At 39.8% G+C, this 18,439-nt stretch overlaps 2 protein-coding genes across 2 annotated transcripts; both read left to right on the forward strand.

The window, feature by feature from the left end:
* Window positions 1-6,291: 6,291 nt before the first annotated feature.
* Window positions 6,292-7,752, forward strand: aplnr2 (apelin receptor 2; the record flags this gene model as incomplete). The annotated part of the gene is made up of 1 exon (XM_079256969.1): window positions 6,292-7,752. One exon carries the CDS (start codon window positions 6,292-6,294, stop codon window positions 7,750-7,752), a length of 1,461 nt encoding a protein of 486 aa, XP_079113095.1.
* A 1,608-nt stretch (window positions 7,753-9,360) lies between these two features.
* On the forward strand, window positions 9,361-18,049 carry hdac10 (histone deacetylase 10). Its single transcript, XM_079258884.1, has 20 exons — window positions 9,361-9,558; window positions 11,015-11,149; window positions 11,239-11,335; window positions 11,436-11,533; window positions 11,846-11,950; window positions 12,864-12,932; window positions 13,014-13,140; window positions 14,396-14,461; window positions 14,553-14,612; window positions 14,784-14,873; window positions 15,023-15,129; window positions 15,206-15,273; window positions 15,458-15,701; window positions 15,779-15,869; window positions 16,006-16,091; window positions 16,729-16,785; window positions 16,893-16,974; window positions 17,227-17,415; window positions 17,535-17,694; window positions 17,791-18,049. The coding sequence occupies exons 1-20, from the start codon at window positions 9,500-9,502 to the stop codon at window positions 17,823-17,825; spliced, it is 2,025 nt and encodes a 674-aa protein (XP_079115010.1). The 5' UTR covers window positions 9,361-9,499; the 3' UTR covers window positions 17,826-18,049.
* The last annotated feature ends 390 nt before the right edge of the window (window positions 18,050-18,439 follow it).

The following is an 18,439-nucleotide window of genomic DNA, read 5'->3' on the forward strand; positions in this document are numbered from 1 at the left end:
CGAGTCCAGACACATCCTTAACACATCTACATAATTGGATAATGAATTAGTGACAGGAAGTCATGTCTTTTACTGAGAGACTGTAGGAATCGCCACAGTTCTGTGCCCCGGTATACTGGCGCACAGAGGTAAACCAGGAGTGAGATGAATTGACTTAATAGTAGGGACAGGAGTATGCTGATGTGCGTGTACTTCATTGGCACTTGGGTTGTGAGTGTGTAACTTCAGGTGTGTATTTTGCAGTTACAAATAGTTGAACTCACCTGGGTGCATCACCTGTGTTGGAGGATGTAGAGGCTCAGGAGTAAATTTTTTTTTGTTGACCGCAAGTTAGGCTAGTCACACAAACTTCTTTGTGTATTGTTTTATTTTGTTGCATATGCTGAATAATAATGGAGTTTATTATGCTGTGTTACAGCCCAGCTTAAAAGGCTGCAACCAAGAAGGGAGGCAGGCACAAAAGTGGGTGTTTACAAAGAAAAACTTTAAGGCTCAGATGTGGCTCATGCCACCGATAAGGACGGAACCTGAAAATGCTCAGAGACAAACAAGATCAAAATAATGGTGGGGCCATCGCACATCACCCCCAGGCACGACGTCTGTAAAACTCTCCACGCCGAGGACCCGTGGAGGCAAGAACCCTAGCGTCCAAGCGACCCCCAGACCGCTGGTCAGTGTTATGCAACAACACATACTCATCTGCCAGTGCAGCAGTTCTTACCAGGCAAGCACTGATACAAGTTGCAACATGACCGGGAACAGAGTCCTTAAACTCCAACATGACCAAGTCACATAAGTCCTCATAGGAGTCAACCTCCAGCAACGCACACCAACGGTGAAAGTGAGTAACCAGCTACCTAGCAAACTCCATGTGCGTCTGCTTACCAGATTTTCACCAAGATCTAAACCTCTGGGGATATGCCCCAGGCACCAATTCGTAGGCTTTCAAAACTGCAGTTTTCACCGTCAAGTAAACTCCACTCTGAGCAACACTGAAAGCCAAATACACAGCCTGGGCCTTCCCAGTCAAAATACACTGCAGCAGCAATGTCCGCTCAGCATCAGTCAAACCTCAACTGTCAGCTACCCACTCAAAAAGAGAAAAGTATCCATCCAGATCTTTCTCACAAAACTGGGGAACCAAACAAAGATTACTGGAGACATCAGAAGGACCAAATGAAGAAACATACCTCACGCTCCTCCAGCTCAAGTCTCTTTAGTCAAGTTTCAAAAGCGACAAACTCACGCTTCTCAAAAGTCAGCTCAGCGCTCTCACTAGCAGCACTGCGCCCAAAGCCCAGACAGGTTTAACCGGAGAATCCCAGCTCCCACCAAATTCTCCTTCAAAATGTGTCCTTTATTCTCCTTTAAGCATTTATCACCAACATCCATTTCAAAGTGCTCAGCAATCTTAACCAACTGCTCCAGTGAACAGCACTCCAACAACTCCAAGGGAGCTCTCAAACTCCTCTGCAGCAGACACAATGCCAAAACAAGATCAGCCAAAACACACTGATGCAAACCCCCCCCCACACACACTTCCCCAAAACTATCCCAGATGTAGCTAACACATTACCAAGGTTGAGTCCAACTAACAGCACTAAGCTAACCCTGCACAAATCTTCAAGTGACTGAGTAGTGGGTACTTATGCACCAAAACCTGCAAGCCTGGCAAAGCAACTAATCGACTCCATCTGCAACCTCGAATGTGCTACAGAGACAACTGCTCTAACCACCATTGAAACCACTACCAGATCCCCCCCAAACAAACTCCAAAGAAATCCGTTCTGAAGCCTACAGGTATAGAACCACAGCAATTTACTGAAGCCACAAGAACTTCACAGCACCACCAAAACAGGCCAGCAACTAACAGTCACAAGCAACACTGCCTCCCAACGACCAAAACACAGCCAAGTCCAAACAAAATGTAGCTTAGCATGGACAAAAAGCCACACCAACCAGAAAAGAACAAAGCCACAGCTACCAACCACCAGATACTCACCAACCACACCGGGTCAAACCAAATGGACAAGCCCCCCACTTGTTACAGCCCAGCTCAAAAGGCAGCAACCAAGAAGGGAGGCAGGCACAAAAGTGGATGTTTACAAAGAAAAACTTTATTAAAGAAACATAAGCAAATTAGGAACTTAACCACAACATAACCAAAGCAACCTAAACCAAAGTAAAACAACAGTGCCACACCTGCACAATCCCAGAGTGATCTCCCAGCCCAAGCCTGGGAGACACCCTGAGCTCTGGCTGGATGGAGCTTTTAACAGGTGGCAGAGCACACCGGGCCCAGGTGTGGCTCATGCCACTGATTAGGATGGCACCTGCAAATGCTCAGAGACAAACAATTAAAGTCAAAATAATGGTAAGGCCATCACGGCTGTGACACTGAAAATAAACAAAGCGTGCGTCATCAGTATCTCCCATGTTCAGAGGTATACAAAGTAGAAGTAGAAATAAAGTAGAAGTCCTGCCATGTTTTTGGCTCTACCGATGCATTTATTTCAGGTGTTTTGAAGATCCCAGCAGCGATGTTGTTGGGGGCTTTATTCCCCTGGTAGGGTCGCCCATGGCAAACAGGTGTCTAGGGGAGGGAGCAGACTAAGTACGGCTAACAGACCTCTATGATGACTACAGCCATGGGCATAAATATTCCCTTGCCTGGACGCGGGTCACTGGGGCCGCCCTCTGGAGCCAGGCCTGGGGGTGGGGCACGAGAGCGAGCGTCTGGTGGCCAGACCTTTGTCCGTGGGGCCCAGTCGGCCTCAGCCCGAAAGGGTTACATGGGCCTCACCTCCCATGGGCTCACCATCTACGAGAGGAGCCGTAGGGGTCGGGTGCAATGTGAGCTGGGCGGCAGCAAGAGGCGGGGACCCTGGCGGTCTGATCCCCAGTTGCAGAAACTGGCTCTGGGGATGTGGAATGTCACCTCTCTGGTGAGGAAGGAGCCTGAGCTTGTGCGTGAGGTTGAGCAGTTTTGGCTAGATAGTTGGACTCACCTTGACGCATGGCTTGGGCTCTGGAACCAGTACCCTCGAGAGGGGCTGGACCTTCTTCCACTCTGGAGTTACTCATGGTGAAAAGTGCTGAGCAGGTGTGGACATTCTCCTTAGCCCCCGGCTTGGTGCCTGCACATTGGGGTTTACCCGGTGGATGAGAGGGCAGTTCCCCTCCACCTTGGGGTGGGGGGACGGGTTCTGACCGTGGTCTGTGCTTGTCTGTGCCACATGAGATGCCTGCAGAGATGATTCACACATCTACAGATAGATCCTGTGCGTCAGAAGAGACGCATGATTGTGATTCCTCCCTCTGTGGTAGCTGACCTGGCTCACTGGTGAGATCCCCACACTTTATCCAAAGGGGTACCTCTGAGCGGAGTGAAGTCTCACGTTGTGGAAACACTGAATTGTTTCCCCCCTCCTCCTCACAAATCAGAGGAGGCCTCATGTTCTCACTTGCCCTGTCTGGTGCACACACTGTCATGTTATGTAACACGCACGGCTGAACTTTGTCGCTCCTACCGGGTGAGGAGCTTGGTCAACCAGGAGGGGCTCAGAGTAGAGTCACTGCTCCTCCGCATTGAGAGGAACCAGTTGATTCATTTAAATGTTCTAAAATACAGTGAAGTGGAAACTTTTCACTGTGGTTTGAAAATGTAACCATTACAAATACAACTAATACTAATACAAGTGCAAAATTCAGTATTTTTACTTGTCAGCATATTCATAAAATATTAACTCATTGACATTTAATGCCAACAGTACCCTTTTAATAACATTAAGATCTATGGTAAGCTCCACGTTTAAAGGAGATACACTTCAGTACAAAAGAGAGAAAAAAATGTTATGCCAATACGTTTTCTTGACAGGTACAATTATATTTCTTTTTTCCCCACATCAGATAATATAATTTTAAAACCACTTTTTAGTGTTATTCAAACACTAACAATTTTCAGAAGTTTAATAAAAATGGGTTCATAAGTTGGCATTCTTGAATTTTACTTTGTATCCTTATGCATCATGTTTCTCCTGTTCTTGTTATCTCCTGGTGTGATACTGAGTCTGGAGTTCTCATCTGGAAAATAGAAGGATGTGCCTTTATTTATTTATTTTATGGGCCAGTAAAGTTGTGCATGTGTTGCAGTGTTAGGGAAAGGACTGAGGAATGTTTCTTTGAGACATCTGTTCCCATAACAACAGGTTGATGGCAGAATGACCTCTATGGAAACAAACTCTTCCTGTTTACTATCCGAACATTGCCACTATTTACACTGTAACTCTGTGCTGACCTACTGGTGCCCTGTCATCTATCAACCCATCCAGCCATTACAGTGGTTGAAAAGATAATAACATTTCAGGGGAAAATGCTAACGTCTCAATCTTTTATCATCATCATTTTAGTGTTTTGTTTCTTGTTTACTGATATTTCAGCAATGAAGACAGTGGGAATGTAAATATCTCCTGATGCAGATGTTTTGATGTAAATGACATTTTTGAGAGACTATTTGGATGCCAAAGAATTATTTTTTTGTTAATAATTGACAGCCATCAAAAGGCAAGGTATAGTTCTGCTAGAAGTCAGTCTCCTTTCATTTGTAGTGAGCTTACATGGTTTTTATTGTGTCTTTTTTCATGGAAGGACATTTTTAAGCAGTAAAACGGTATTCATGAAGGAGCTTTGTAATTATAACATTGCAATCTTATGCTATCGGATGTTCTCTTTGTATGTTACATTTTACTACATACTGTTTGAATATGTAAGACACTGAGGACAAAGGGAGTCTTTACTTGTCTGTGCACATGTTTGTGTTATGTAGATTCATGTGGATGTGACTGTGTTTGTGAAGAGATGTAGCAACAGAGAGGATGGAAGATCTTATTTGTGTGTTCCAGCACCGGGATCTGTTGGTGATGGTGGTGTTGGTAGGGGGGGAAGGGTTGTGGGGTATTGTGTCTTTTTGGAGGTATGTGTGTGTTTGTTTTGGGTTGTTGGTCCACAGTTGGTGTTTGCAGGTCTTAAAAATCTGCTGGGGTGGTCTGGTTTGGGAACGAGAAGAAGGAGGGACCTGAGTGTACACTTACTTCTGTGTGTGTGTGTGTGTCAATGGAAGAGGGGCACTGATATATATTCAGACTTCAGAGGAACAGACAGAAACAGAAGAACTCCCAATAAGAGGATTAAATGTGAGGGGGGATGAGAGGATAGAGGATGATTTTTGTTTCAAAGTGACAATCACTTCCTTTTCTGCATCTGCAACTGGATTTTGTGCAAACCAATGAAGTCCCCAGTGGTAAGTGCCATCTAAGAGGTTAATCTAAATCCTTCCAAAATCAAGGCCTTCTTCATAATAGCTGTGATGTTAAATTCCTCAAAGTGTCAGAGAAAAGCAAAAATGTTGCTCAACAAAGTTTAGTGCTGTATTTGTGGAATATGGTGTTTTCTAATTTTTGATCCTTTAAAACACGTCTTTACAGGTGATCCTGAAAAGGGGCTAAAAGTACTTACATTTTTTTTGCTATATAAAAGAGACATCAAAGTTTGATTAAGTGGGGGATTTTTTTTATTCAATCTTAAATCTGATCACAAATAAAATGCGCTCATCCAGAGATTTATGCACATAACACACTGCACGAAGCAGAAACATAATCCAGTAGTGAAAATTTCTGTCTAAATTCTGAGCTATAGAAACAAGATGACCATCTGACCAAAGTGACCATGGGGGATGGGATTGAAGTCAAGATTCGATGCAATCTGTTGGTTTTCCTCAGTTAGGCAATTTATTAATGTATTGGCTCAAATTGATGTGTCTGTATAGTGCCCTAAATTGACATTGTTGTGAAGAGGGGCTATACAAATCAAGCTAAATTAAATTAAATTAAATTAAATTAAATTAAATTAAATTAAATTAAATTAAATTAAATTAAATTCAATTCAATTCAATTCAATTCAATTCAATTCAATTCAATTCAATTCAATTCAATTCAATTCAATTCAATTATGAATGTGTGAATGTGCTTTTACAGATGTATGGTTCTTCAAAGGTTGTAAAACCCTAATTGTGTTTCACTGACTTTTCAGAGCAAGTCAACATTCAGAAGAAGTAAAGAGTGAACAGGAACCAAACTCACTTCTGGAATTTGGACCACTTTTATCTAAAACAGAAGTACTAGTACGGGAGTTTTTTTTATTTCCTGCCTCTAGACATCATGTTAATCACACTTCAGTTTGGTGTTCATTGAATTTTATTGGCAATTTTTTTTTTTTTTTTAAACTTACACAAAGATGTCAGACTTAGCTTTCCTTACCTCCCCTTCACCTTCTCCCTCTCCCATCTTCCATTGTGACTATAGCGAGTGGTCACCATCCTTTTCTATCATTCCGTCTGTCTACCTGCTGGCCTTCTTGGTTGGTTGTCTTGGAAACAGCCTGGTGCTCTGGGCCTACCTGGAACGAGATGACAGAAGAAGGACAGGAACGAGGAAAACACTGAAAACTGTTGTTGCACAGTTGTGCTGCACATTCAGAACCGGTCAGCAAAGGGTTACTGATGCAGGTAGAGCTCACCGCAGGTCTTTTCCACAAACAAACAAAACAAACTCTGGTGACTCCTCAACACAAAGCTTCAGACTCTCCCCCTATTCCACTTCGTCCTCTCATCCTCCCTCTCTCCCTCGTCCTTCCCGCTCACTAACAGACTCTTTAATAGCCAGTTTAGCCTTAGCTGACCTCTGCTTCCTCGTTACTCTCCCCCTTTGGGCTGTCTACACAGCAACAGGCTACCACTGGCCTTTTGGGCGACCACTTTGCCAAATCAGCAGCTTCCTCACTGCTCTTAACATGTATGCCAGCGTGTTCAGTCTGAGCATGCTCAGTGTGGAGCGGTACTGGGTTCTGACGGGACGCCGGCAATCCAGCCACCACGCTCCCCAGTGCTGCCCCAGCAGAGCTTTGTGGATACTTGGAGGAGTGTGGGTGATTGCAGGAGTACTTGCTCTCCCTGGCTTGTTGCTGCGCTCCGTCAGGGAGGTGGAAATGGATCCAGAATCTGAAGATGAATTGGAATCCACTGATTCTAGATCTGTTGTCCTTTCCTGTCAGATGGACTACTCCATGCTGATTGGAGCAGAGCTGGAAGAGGCTGACAAAGAGAGAGTAGAGATGTGGTGGGCTGCTGCTTTGAGTCTGAAATCTACTATAATTGGATTCCTGCTTCCTCTTGTCATCTTACTTGTCTGCTACTGTTCACTGGCCCACCTGCTCAGCAGACATTTTGGACAAGGACCTCGACCTGACCGAAGACGCCAGCGGCGACTTCTCAGAGTCATCATCACCTTAGTGATGGCTTTCTTTTTGTGTTGGCTGCCACTGCACATTAATAAAACTGTGTCCATGCTATTAGAGTTTGGGTTTGTCCCATATTCATGCTCTTTAGACCAAACTCTACTGGCTGCTCATCCATATGTCACCTGTTTAGCTTACCTCAACTCCTGCCTGAACCCCCTCCTCTATGCTGCCTGCGACCCATCATTCAGGAAGAGATGCAGAGGGGCTCTCTTTGTATGGTGCAGGAGTAGAAGAGGAGAGGTGGAGGAAATGGAAGGAAACAAGCAAGGAGAAGAAGTGGAGGAAGAGGAAAGGAGCTCAGCTTTCCCCACAAGGATGCAGGAGGAAACAACAGATAAAACTGAGGAAAGAAAGGAGAGGGAGAGGGTGGTCGATGTGATCAAAGAAGAGGCCACATGAACTCAAATACTGGAAAATGTGACACAATGAAATAAAATTTCACTTTTAGGAAGCAGAAAATTACATTTTGATGTTTGCCAGCAGTAAAGCCTGAGTCTCAAAGTAACACTGGCACTCTGCAAATAAACTGTCATATGTCAATATTGTCAAAGTAAACATCTTCATCTTGGAAAAACAGTTTAGTTGCTGGTTTCACTGGCAAAATTTCCCACAGGAAATACTAATTTGCTTTCCAAAAAAACTATATCCAGAAATGACCTACGGTCATTACAGAGCTTCTCATGTAACATTATCTATTTTGTATTCTTAATATACACTGTCCTGTTTGTTTGTGTTGTACTGTTTTTACAATCTGTTAAAATAACAGTTAAAAGAAGCTTTTTTCTTTCTTTCTTTTTTTTTTTTTACACTTTAAAGAAAATAAAAATCTTTTCAGGACAGCTATTTTTTAAAGAACCCCCTGTTTTATCAAAGTATTATATTCAGTTTTGAATAAAGTGCCTCCAAGAAGCTGACTGAATTAAAGTTTGTGGTGTTTACTGTATAATACTGGAGTTTTTGTTCAATTTTGTCCACCATATTTAATGAATAAGTATAACAAAACACAGTTCAGCAGTCCATATATCTATAGTTTCCCAATACATCTAATCCAGTTCAGAGCTGTGGGGACGTGGAACATTTCTCAGCTGCTATCTGGCAAGAAGTGGGCTGCAGCCAAGGCAGGTATTTAGTCTACCACAGGGCCAACACTGAGACAATGAGGCAAAGACCAATTCACACTTGATTTCAAATTTACAGTAAAAACAGCCACTGACAATTTCAGAGGAGTTACAGCAAGACCCTTTGACATGAAAACTTGAAAACATATATATTCTTCATTTTGGAAGCATTTTTGTGCCATTATGGAATTAGGCTGCATCATAGCTGAATGTAAGCATTCATGAAGAAAAAAAATGCTCAGTTCCGAAAAGTGACGTTAAAGGAGCCCAATATTGAAAGCCAGTAATTATTAGATAAAATACAGAAGTTGATGGCAAATGAGGAATGGAAATTGAAGTGAAAAATATAAATGGGAAAATGACAGAAGTTTTACATAGCACTTAATGTGTTTGCAAATAGAAGAGAATCCTTCTGCATGGTCACCCACCCGGCCAAATAAATATTCTCATGTTATCTCCCCGCTTTGCTCTCTATAATGGCCCCCAGTCACCCAGATTAAATTCAAAATACTTGAATACTATCACCTGCAGGGATGTACATGGACAAGCACCCACATATTTCTCACATCTCACAGAAAAGACAAAGAATTAGATTAAGTAAATTATAAAGTTTTAGATCTAAATCCTATGTTGTTAAGGTTTTCTTCAAAGAGCTTTTTTCAAAGATTTGTAAAAAAAAAAAAAAAAAAAAAAAAAAAAAGTTGCAAGAAAAATACTGGTTGAATATCATTATCGGAGATTGTAATTCCAAATGTCCATTGCAGCAGTACCAGACTCCGTCCAACAGATGGAGCTGTTGCTTGATAGCCTCCGTGCTGATTCTCAGACCATCAGACAGCCACTACTTGCATGCCTTTTGCGCAGTAAAAAGACAGTTGAGATCTTTTCAAACAGTACGGTTGTAAGGATACAGTCTTTCTAAAATCAAAGTTTAAATCTTATCGATTTTCCTTCCTTTTTTTTTTTTCCCGAATATCATAATTTTCAGTGAGATATAGACAGAAAGTATTGCAATCGCTTTCTCTACAATGGGAACAGCTTTGATTTACGATGTGGAGATGACAAGATATAAACTGCTCTGGGTTGAGTAAGTAACAAACACTAATTAGGTACCTGAATGAGAGCCATAGACTGATGAGAGCTGGCGAGTATACCCTCGAAGTCACTGACTATAACTCATATGTTCCTCTGACGTTCTTCTGATGTTTCATTTTGTTGTTGCTGACGTACTGATAAATTAGATGCTTTAATAAAGACACGATTCGTAAATTAAGAGTTAGTCTGTTTTCTTTAAACGTGTAACTTTAATGTTATCAAAGGCCAGCAAACCCATAGGGACTGTTGCGAAACTTTCATGCAGTTTAAATGCTTATCAAGGGGTGTATACCTTGAGATTTCAGTTCCTGGATTTCCAAACCGTTAAATTTAATTAGTGAGTCGTGTTATGAGCCTGACTTATTTTACTCATTTTAAATCGTCTTAAATTAAGGAACTAAATATGTAACGTCTTGTGGTTCCTACACGGACAAATAAAAAGATACACGCCGAATTAACATGGTTTGTTCCAACGATTTACTGATTAAAACAGTTGTTATTTACTTGATTTTTTTACGTTGTTTTTTATTTAAAAAACAACTTTCAGTGATTCAGTTGTTTGGTGAAATTTGGTCTTTTTTTTTGTTGTTGTTGTTTGTTTTTCACTTTAGCGTCGGTCATTGCATTGTAGCCATACGTTCCATTATTGTAGATGTGGGCGGGTCATTATGAAGTTTCCCCATGGTGCTTTGCGGCACCGCCAAAAGTGGGTGCACCATGAGTGAAAAGTATTTGTAATTCAATTGATTTTCTCCTTGCTCATCATTTGTTGCTTAAACGGCTCCCAGCATGGACGCTGATGTTACCAGCGAAAAGAACTTTTTTTGTCTTCTGCAGTATTACATTGTTTTACCACACTGGCGGATGTAATATTGGGATGTTAATCGGCATGATTGTTAGAGTGGTGGTATGATACTGGTGTACAAATATCTCACTCACGTCCTGTATTTAGTCCATTTGGCTTAGCATTAATACAGGTTGATCAGGTTTTCTTTGACACCTAATCTGTTCAATTAAATTGTGTAGTAAATATTCTTTTAACTTTTTTTTTTTTTTTTTTTAAATTATTTTTACATTTAACATTAGTAAAATAATCTTTCAAAGCCAGCACTTGTTTAACTGTTTTGATCTATTTCTACTACAATTTTTTTTTTTTATATATATATACATGAAACAAACATTGTGAAAACAAATGAAGTTTTCACAATGAAGAATAGTTAAGTTTGAAAAAAGCAAGTTCTTGTTGTCAGAACAAGTAACAGGTCAAGGTTTTTGTAGTTTATACTTATACAAGTTTATCATACTTGTATAAGTATGATAAACCTATATCATACTTATGATATAAGTATTATAAGTTATTAATATTATTATTATTATACAAGTGAAAGTGGATTATTTGACAGACCACCAACACTAATTATTCATTTATTGATTGATTTTTCCTCAAGTCCTGCATGTAAGATTGAGGTACCTGAGCGTCTGACAGTGAGTTACGAGGCTTTGGTCAGGGGCGGTCTTGCTGATCGCTGCATCTCCGTACCTGTTCGTGAGGCTACTGATGAAGAGATTCTGCTGGTTCACAGGTCAGCCCTGATGAACCAGGGTCCTTTTATACTGATTAAGTATGTCCCTTAATTGAGCCCTTAATTGCATGCTTTATTGCTGTCAACAGTGAAGAATACTTGGAGGCAGTGAAAAAGACTCCTTACATGACTCTGGAGGATTTGAAGGAGTTCACCCTCCAGTATGGCGATGTCTACTTCCACCCAGTTAGTCTCTCACTCGGCTGTTGTGTCAGACATTTGTACTGGATGAGTTGTCATGTTGTGGTGGTTACTTTTACTACTCTTTGTCATGTACTGTTTTTAGAACATCTACCACTGTGCCAAACTCGCTGCAGGGTCTGCACTTCACCTGGTGGACAGCGTTATGACAGGAAAGGTGAGGAATGGCATGGCTTTAGTCAGGTAAGACAGATGTAGTATTTGTGTGCTTGGTTATTTGTTGGGTGTTTTTGTTTGTTTGCCTTTGTGCAACAAGGGTCCATTGCTGTGATTTATGATGTAAACATATTTATTGCCTGTGGATAGGGTAAAAGAAAACAATCTTTGAAGAAATCACATCAGAAAAACACAAGAGCTTTTGTCAAAAAGGCTTTTGTAACTCAGGAGTTCAGGACATCTAATATCAACGGGGTTGTCCATGAGCCTTGGAGACCAAATGAAAACCAATGTATGGTTAAACAAACTATGACTTGTCATCCTTGTCCCTGTTTACAGACCACCAGGGCACCACAGCATGCACAGTGCTGCCAATGGCTTCTGTGTGTTCAACAATGTGGCCATAGCAGCTCAATACGCCAAACAAAAGTATGGAGTTAAAAGGTAGCTTGACTTTTAGTCTTTATTGTACACGTTCATACTGGCAACTGTTTAATGTGATTCACTTTAAAAAAATATCTGATTTTTTTTAGATCTCTTTATTCTTCTATTAATTGCTTTACCTTTTCTATTATTTCTATTATTATTACTCAGTTAATTCTTCCAATACTTGACTATGCTGATGTTGTTTACCAGAATACCTCTGATACAAACCTCCCTTCTTTCAATGTTATTTATCATAGTCTGTGTAGATTTGTACTAAGGTGTCCTTACAGAACAGATCATTGTCACATGTATGCATCGCTGAACTGGTTAGCATTAAAATGAAGAAGACATTTTCACTGGCTTCAATTTCTAATTCCATTTGGGTCTTCATATAACCTCGGACATACTGAGCATTTGTTTTTTTATGTTCCAAAATTAAGAAAGAATTTGGCTGTCGAGCATTCAAATTCAAAGCCCTATCAGACTGGAACAATTTACCTGTGTCAATCAGATCCATCACTTCTCAGCAAAGCTTTAGGACAGCTATATTTAGCTACTTACAAACAACTTGCTCTTGCTTCTGATATTGTTGTATTCTTCTAAACAATTTTACTTTGAGTTATGTTGTGCAATGGCCCATCACAATTGTTATTTAAATGTGTATGTCCATGGATATACTGTACTTTTCTGTTAAATGTATTTTATTTTGCTGGTACCAAGGGTTGGGTTTATAGGGGCGATTAGAGAGTTTTTGTCTAGTGTGAATGCTGTGGTTATGTCTAAGTAAGAGTTGCATTGTTATCTGTATCTGTCTGTCTGTGTTGAGGACCCCCTCGAAAACGAGATGTATCATCTCAAGGGGCTATCCTCTCATTAAATTTCTAATTTCTCTAAAAGCTGCCTGTTGTATAATAATTGCATTTTTCTTCAGGGTTTTGATAATAGACTGGGATATACATCATGGTCAAGGGGTGCAGTACTGCTTTGAAGATGATCCAAGGTGAGTCTTTGGTGGGGGAACGTTATATTGATTTGTTGGATGTTGTTCATTCTTGCAACCTTTGTTTTTTTTTCCCACTAGTGTTCTCTACTTTTCTTGGCACCGCTTTGAGCATCAGAAATTCTGGCCTCATCTTAGAGAATCAGACTATGACAGTGTGGGTAAAGCTTATGGTGCAGGATTCAATATAAATGTACCATGGAACAAAGTAAGTGAACACTGCACATGAAGTTATTTGTAAATAGATATTTTTGGACTTTTGCTCTTAAGCATTTGGTTTACTTTATCTTAAACTTTTTATTATTTTAACTACTACTGTATTCACAAAAGAAAAAGTCACAAGCTTCAGTTTTTAGAGTTAAAGCAGAAAATTTAACTGTATTTGATGACCTCAGTAGAAAACAGCACATGCATAAATTGATAACTTTTGGTATCTGTAACAAACATAATTCCTTTGGGTTTTACATTAATTGTAATTTGATGTGAGAGATTGTAATAAAAAATGGTATGAAATAGAAAATACAATGCATGCACTTAGGTTATGGATGTCACCATTGATATGCTGTTAAACATTGCTGAACACAATGTTAAAATATGGTTTAATGGCATTAAATTGAAGCTTAGATTCTAAATAAGCGACGTTAGGTCGTAGAGTACTAAATTCTTTGTTTACAATTTTTAGTAGCAGGATTATGTAGGGTCTTTAAATTCCTACTTGTTATAAGAAATTGCACAGACTTCAAACAGATTTCCCTGTTTTTGCATAAAATGAACAATACTCGTGTGTTATATTTTTATTAATATCTGCATTCATTATGAGGGATTAATGCAAAATAAAATATTTTGCTCTATGCAGTATTTAATTTGAATGACTTATTGCAATTTCTAAAATGACCCTTTTCTTATATAAATGGCTTGTGAAATAGCAATAAATTGACATGAAATAATTTTCTAAGTAATACAAGGTTGGTTAAGTTCAGAGATGATTAGTTTCTTAATGATTCCAGAACAACTCCACACCAAGCTTTTTGTAACATAGGGAAAATAGCTAGTTTTTTTTACAGCTAATATTTGTGCTTTGTGTCCTACTTTAAAGCCTGCATCTGTATTTGGAGCCATGTCTCAAAGTCATTAAAACTATGTACAGAATGCAGCTTTTATGCTATAATTTGCAGTTAACTAATTTATTCTAATAGGTCAATTAATTTAAATGTTTAAAATTGTAATTTTACATGAGGTTTTAATTGTTTTACTTTTCTGATCATTGAAAAAAATGCATCTAATGATGCAGAGAACATGTTCATATGTGTTTTGCATGAGTAATTAATCTAAAATGGTAACTCTGTAGAAACCACCGCCACCTAATTGCCATTCAGACCAAACCTCAAACTTTCTTTCAACAATGGTGTGTGAAAGTATTGTGCAGGTGCATTTATATGACAGTTCCCATTGTGATATTTCAGGTGGGAATGGAAAACGGTGACTATCTCACTGTGTTCTGTCACATTCTTCTGCCAGTCGCATACGAGGTAAGCCTTCCTTTGCAAAAGTTCCCTTTTGGTGAAGTGATGGTCGTTATGTGAAAAAATGTTTTTCTCAGCGTGGAATTCTTTGTCATAGTTTTGCCCAGACTTGGTCCTGGTGTGCGCAGGCTTTGACTCAGCCATCGGTGACCCAGAGGTACCAAATATAATGCAGTCAAATAAAATGTGACATGAAATGACAGTATTTTAGCACATTTTATTGTTTTTATTAGAATGCTGAACATGAGTAGCATCACATTCCCATTTCATTTAGTCACTGAGGCAGAACCTGAAGAACTAGTTGAAGTTGATGTTTCTTTGGTTTCAGGGGGAAATGTGTGCCACTCCGGACATCTTTGCCCACTTGACTCATCTGCTGATGAACCTTGCTGGAGGGAAGCTGTGTGCTGTGCTGGAGGTCAGGCCACGCAACATGTCCCATGCATCACTCAGTGCTAATTCTTCATATGTTGCTTCCAGTCCTCCAGACTCCATCCAGCCTGTGAAAGATCATGTTACAGGAACACAGAATTTTAAAAAGGTTATGTTGTGTAATTATTTTTCCAGGGAGGATACAACTTGACTTCCTTGTCCCAGTCTGTGTGTCAAACAGTTCAGACATTGCTTGGAGATCCTCTGCCTCGACTTTCAAACCTCAGCGCCCCCTGCAAAAGGTGTGTGTCATCATCAATCAAATTTTACTTGTTTAAGGTGTCTTATAACGGCAGCAGTTTTACTTCCGTCTTTCAGTGCGCTTGAGTCCCTTCAGTGTGCTCGATCAGCTCATCGGCAGTACTGGTCCAGCCTCAAATATGCAGGTGAAACATCCATATAATTATTTGCAAATTTAGCTCAGTTACTGTCTGAATGTCACTGTCTGCAACCCTCTACAGAAGCACAAGAAGTGTTGACAGTTTTGAACTTGGTTTACTTCAGTTTCATTGTTTTAATGACCGGCTACTCTCACAGTCACTGCTTCATGAACTTACTCCTTTTTCCTAGCTGATGCACCTACCTCTGAAATCAGCACCAAACGGATAAAATTAGCAGAAAAAGAAGATGAAAGGCCCGAAATAGGAGAGGAAGAGAAAAGCCCAGAAGAAAAAGTTTGGCCCGAGCCTCCACAGCGTGTCTCTCCTCCTATTCACACAGCTTCAGTTCTTCCCAATGATGTTGTGTGTCCAGGTGGATGTCAACCACTCACCTCCTCTGAGGATCCCGACCCACTCATAGTCAGCAAACTGAAGTGAGAATTATTCAGCAAACCCATTTACTTTTACTCAGTTTTATCCTCCTCATTATTGTTTTTATCTTTTTCTTTAGGGAGAATTTCCTCAAAGATGCAGACGACAGTGATGCTTTCACGGCCTTCTCTAACCTTATTACCCTGATAAAGAAAATGGAAATGAACCAGGTAAAGCCATGATGTATTCTGTTTCTTTTCTGTTTCATCACTGTGCTCAGATTGTTGGTGTAAATACATATTTTGCTTTGCTGACCAGCTGATTTCAATTTAAAGACTGACGTTTCTGTCTGTTTCTATCTCTAAGATATGCAATGGCTTGGCGCTGGTCCGCAACGTCACCACGGCGATGATGTGCCTGATCCAGCATTCTGCAGCGACTCCTGGCAACCGGTATGGAAATATAGATTCTGTCAAAACTTATACAAAGAGTATTGCATTGTTGAGTATTAGTTGGTAAAGTAAAATAACTTAAAGCAATTTACCTGTAAGAATTATTCATCTATATTAAGAGAGTAAATGAGAATTTAGTCAAATATCACTGGCTGCCTGCTGCTACATGAGAAAGTTCATAGATATCTCTCTAAGTTCTTACTTAACTAAATTATTTTATGTTGTAAGACAATCAATGCAAATGAAATATTAATCAAAAAGACGTTTTTTTGTGCTTTTCATTGTGTCTGGAGAGAAATTTTAAGAAACTTAACCTCTCAATGCTATTTTGTATTATTTGTAAGAGCCATTGTAGAGTATAAGTGTTGCTATTCTTTGAGTTTTAGGCTCATTTAGTTTCTTATGGACAAAGCTAGGCCAGCTGTTTCCACACTTTGCATTAAGCTTATGTATTTAGCTGTCTGTAAATTTAGTGGTATATTCTCAATGTAATTGTACAAAAGTGAGCATTAGCAAAATGCTCTACAGAATGTGTTTAAAAATGGTGAAATATCAAAATGACATCAGATCATGGAGAGAAATTCAGTTTTGTTGAAAGCTTAATGCTAAATATTAATGTCCATTTGTCTTAATGCAGGGTTTTGGTTGTGTGTGTTGGTAACGGGAAGATCCCCAGCCATGTAACCAGTGATGGGTAATTATCCTTAAGTTACCCGTATCAAACCTTGTCTTTTCTTACAGCTGAATAAAATATCCATAACGGCAATAGCAACATGCTAATAAAAATCTCTGTGTTTTAAGGAAAACGCTGTTGGTGCATATCAGCAGTGAAGACAGACAGGAACAGAAGAGCAAATATTATATTCCTCTGTGCCTAAAGAAGGTACTGTGTGTTACAGTGAAACATAATGGCTTGCAAGATTTGTTGGTTCATGTTGTAGACTACATGGATTCATGAATAAGGTTTAGTTTACTTAATATTGTAATTCAGTAATATTCTCGCAATTTTCATTAAACTGTAAGCATAACTTTTAATGCCACAGTTTGACGTCATATTTACAGAAACAGTGTTGTTCATGTTTTTCGTCACCATGTATATGTACTGTTTGTGCTTGTGTTGTGTGTCATCTGACAGGGGTGCAGTGACATGTCGGGGTTCATACACTCTGTTTTTGGCTTCCTTCTACCTCTGGGATACGAGTACGACCCCAGTCTTGTTCTGCTGGTCCAGATGCCAGATAGTGGGGTGTGTGACAGCATGTGGCAGCAGCTAATAGGCTTGCTGCGGAGCTTTGCACAGGGACACACACTGGTACTGATGCAGGTGAGAAGGATGTGGCACATTCCATGAACTGACACATGCTTGTTATGTCACTGCTCTTAATTTCTGTATTTATGCAGGTTTGTCTGCTATCAACATTTATTTCTGCCATTTAATTTCAGGAGGATGAGAAGGCACTTGTAGACCTTACGGCCTCCACTCTCCTTGGGGAACCTGCACTTCCTTTGGAGCAGCTTCAGGCCCCACCCACAGAGGATGTAAAGACTCTGGAGATGCTGAGGCACAGGTTGCAGACTGAATGGAAACTCCTACAGACAACAGGTGAATGGATGCACGATGATTGTAGTTAGCTTAACCACATCTCCATAATTTAAAATAATCTGCACCAAATGAACTAAAACATCTTTCTCTTAAAAGTGCCACCAGAAAGTGGAGGAGCTGACGAATTGTGAAACTTCCCTGTTCCTGAATAATCATCATGATCATAAAGATGTCTGACACATTTCTTTAAAATTTATGGCAGCTTTTATTTCGAGCGTCAATGATGAAACCTACATTATATTATAAAATAAACAGATTTTAATAACATATGGTCCTCGTTAAATTATTTCTTATATGCCAAATGATGTTGTTATCGCTGATGTTTTTAAAGGTAGAGTATATAAGAACGTTGTTTATGAGTTGGCACATGTACATATTATGAGTTACTGATGTTTCAACGATTTGGATGTCAGAAATGTTCAGATGTGTTTCACAGAGGTGTTGGAAAATAGGAAACCTTTAAGTTAGTTTGACAAATGCTTACATTTAAGATTAAATGTCATTCTCAACTCCGCAACATCTTTATTTGTAATGGTTGTAACAGCTGGGGACACAGAAATTCACGAATAGGTTTATTGAACAGCTTATTGGTCTGGTCAAGAATCACCACATGTGGTATGTGCAACGAAGCTTGATAAGTGGTGATGTGCCACAGCGACGTGAGAATGATGGTAGAGGTGAGAGAATGGCATGATGTGGAAATGTTGACCATGACCAGTGTATTGGTCATTTTAGCTGATAACTG

This window comes from Telmatherina bonti (genome assembly GCF_933228915.1).
Source record: "Telmatherina bonti genome assembly, chromosome: 2".
NCBI classification, from domain to species: Eukaryota; Metazoa; Chordata; class Actinopteri; order Atheriniformes; family Telmatherinidae; genus Telmatherina; species Telmatherina bonti.

Bases quoted from the DNA above. Each gene is read 5' to 3' on its own strand.
- hdac10 (XM_079258884.1), top strand. From the start codon at position 9,500: ATGGGAACAGCTTTGATTTACGATGTGGAGATGACAAGATATAAACTG. The intron at 15,130-15,205 runs GTGTGTGTCATC...TCCGTCTTTCAG, and splicing joins CTCAGCGCCCCCTGCAAAAG to TGCGCTTGAGTCCCTTCAGT. The intron at 15,702-15,778 runs GTGAGAATTATT...CTTTTTCTTTAG, and splicing joins CTCATAGTCAGCAAACTGAA to GGAGAATTTCCTCAAAGATG.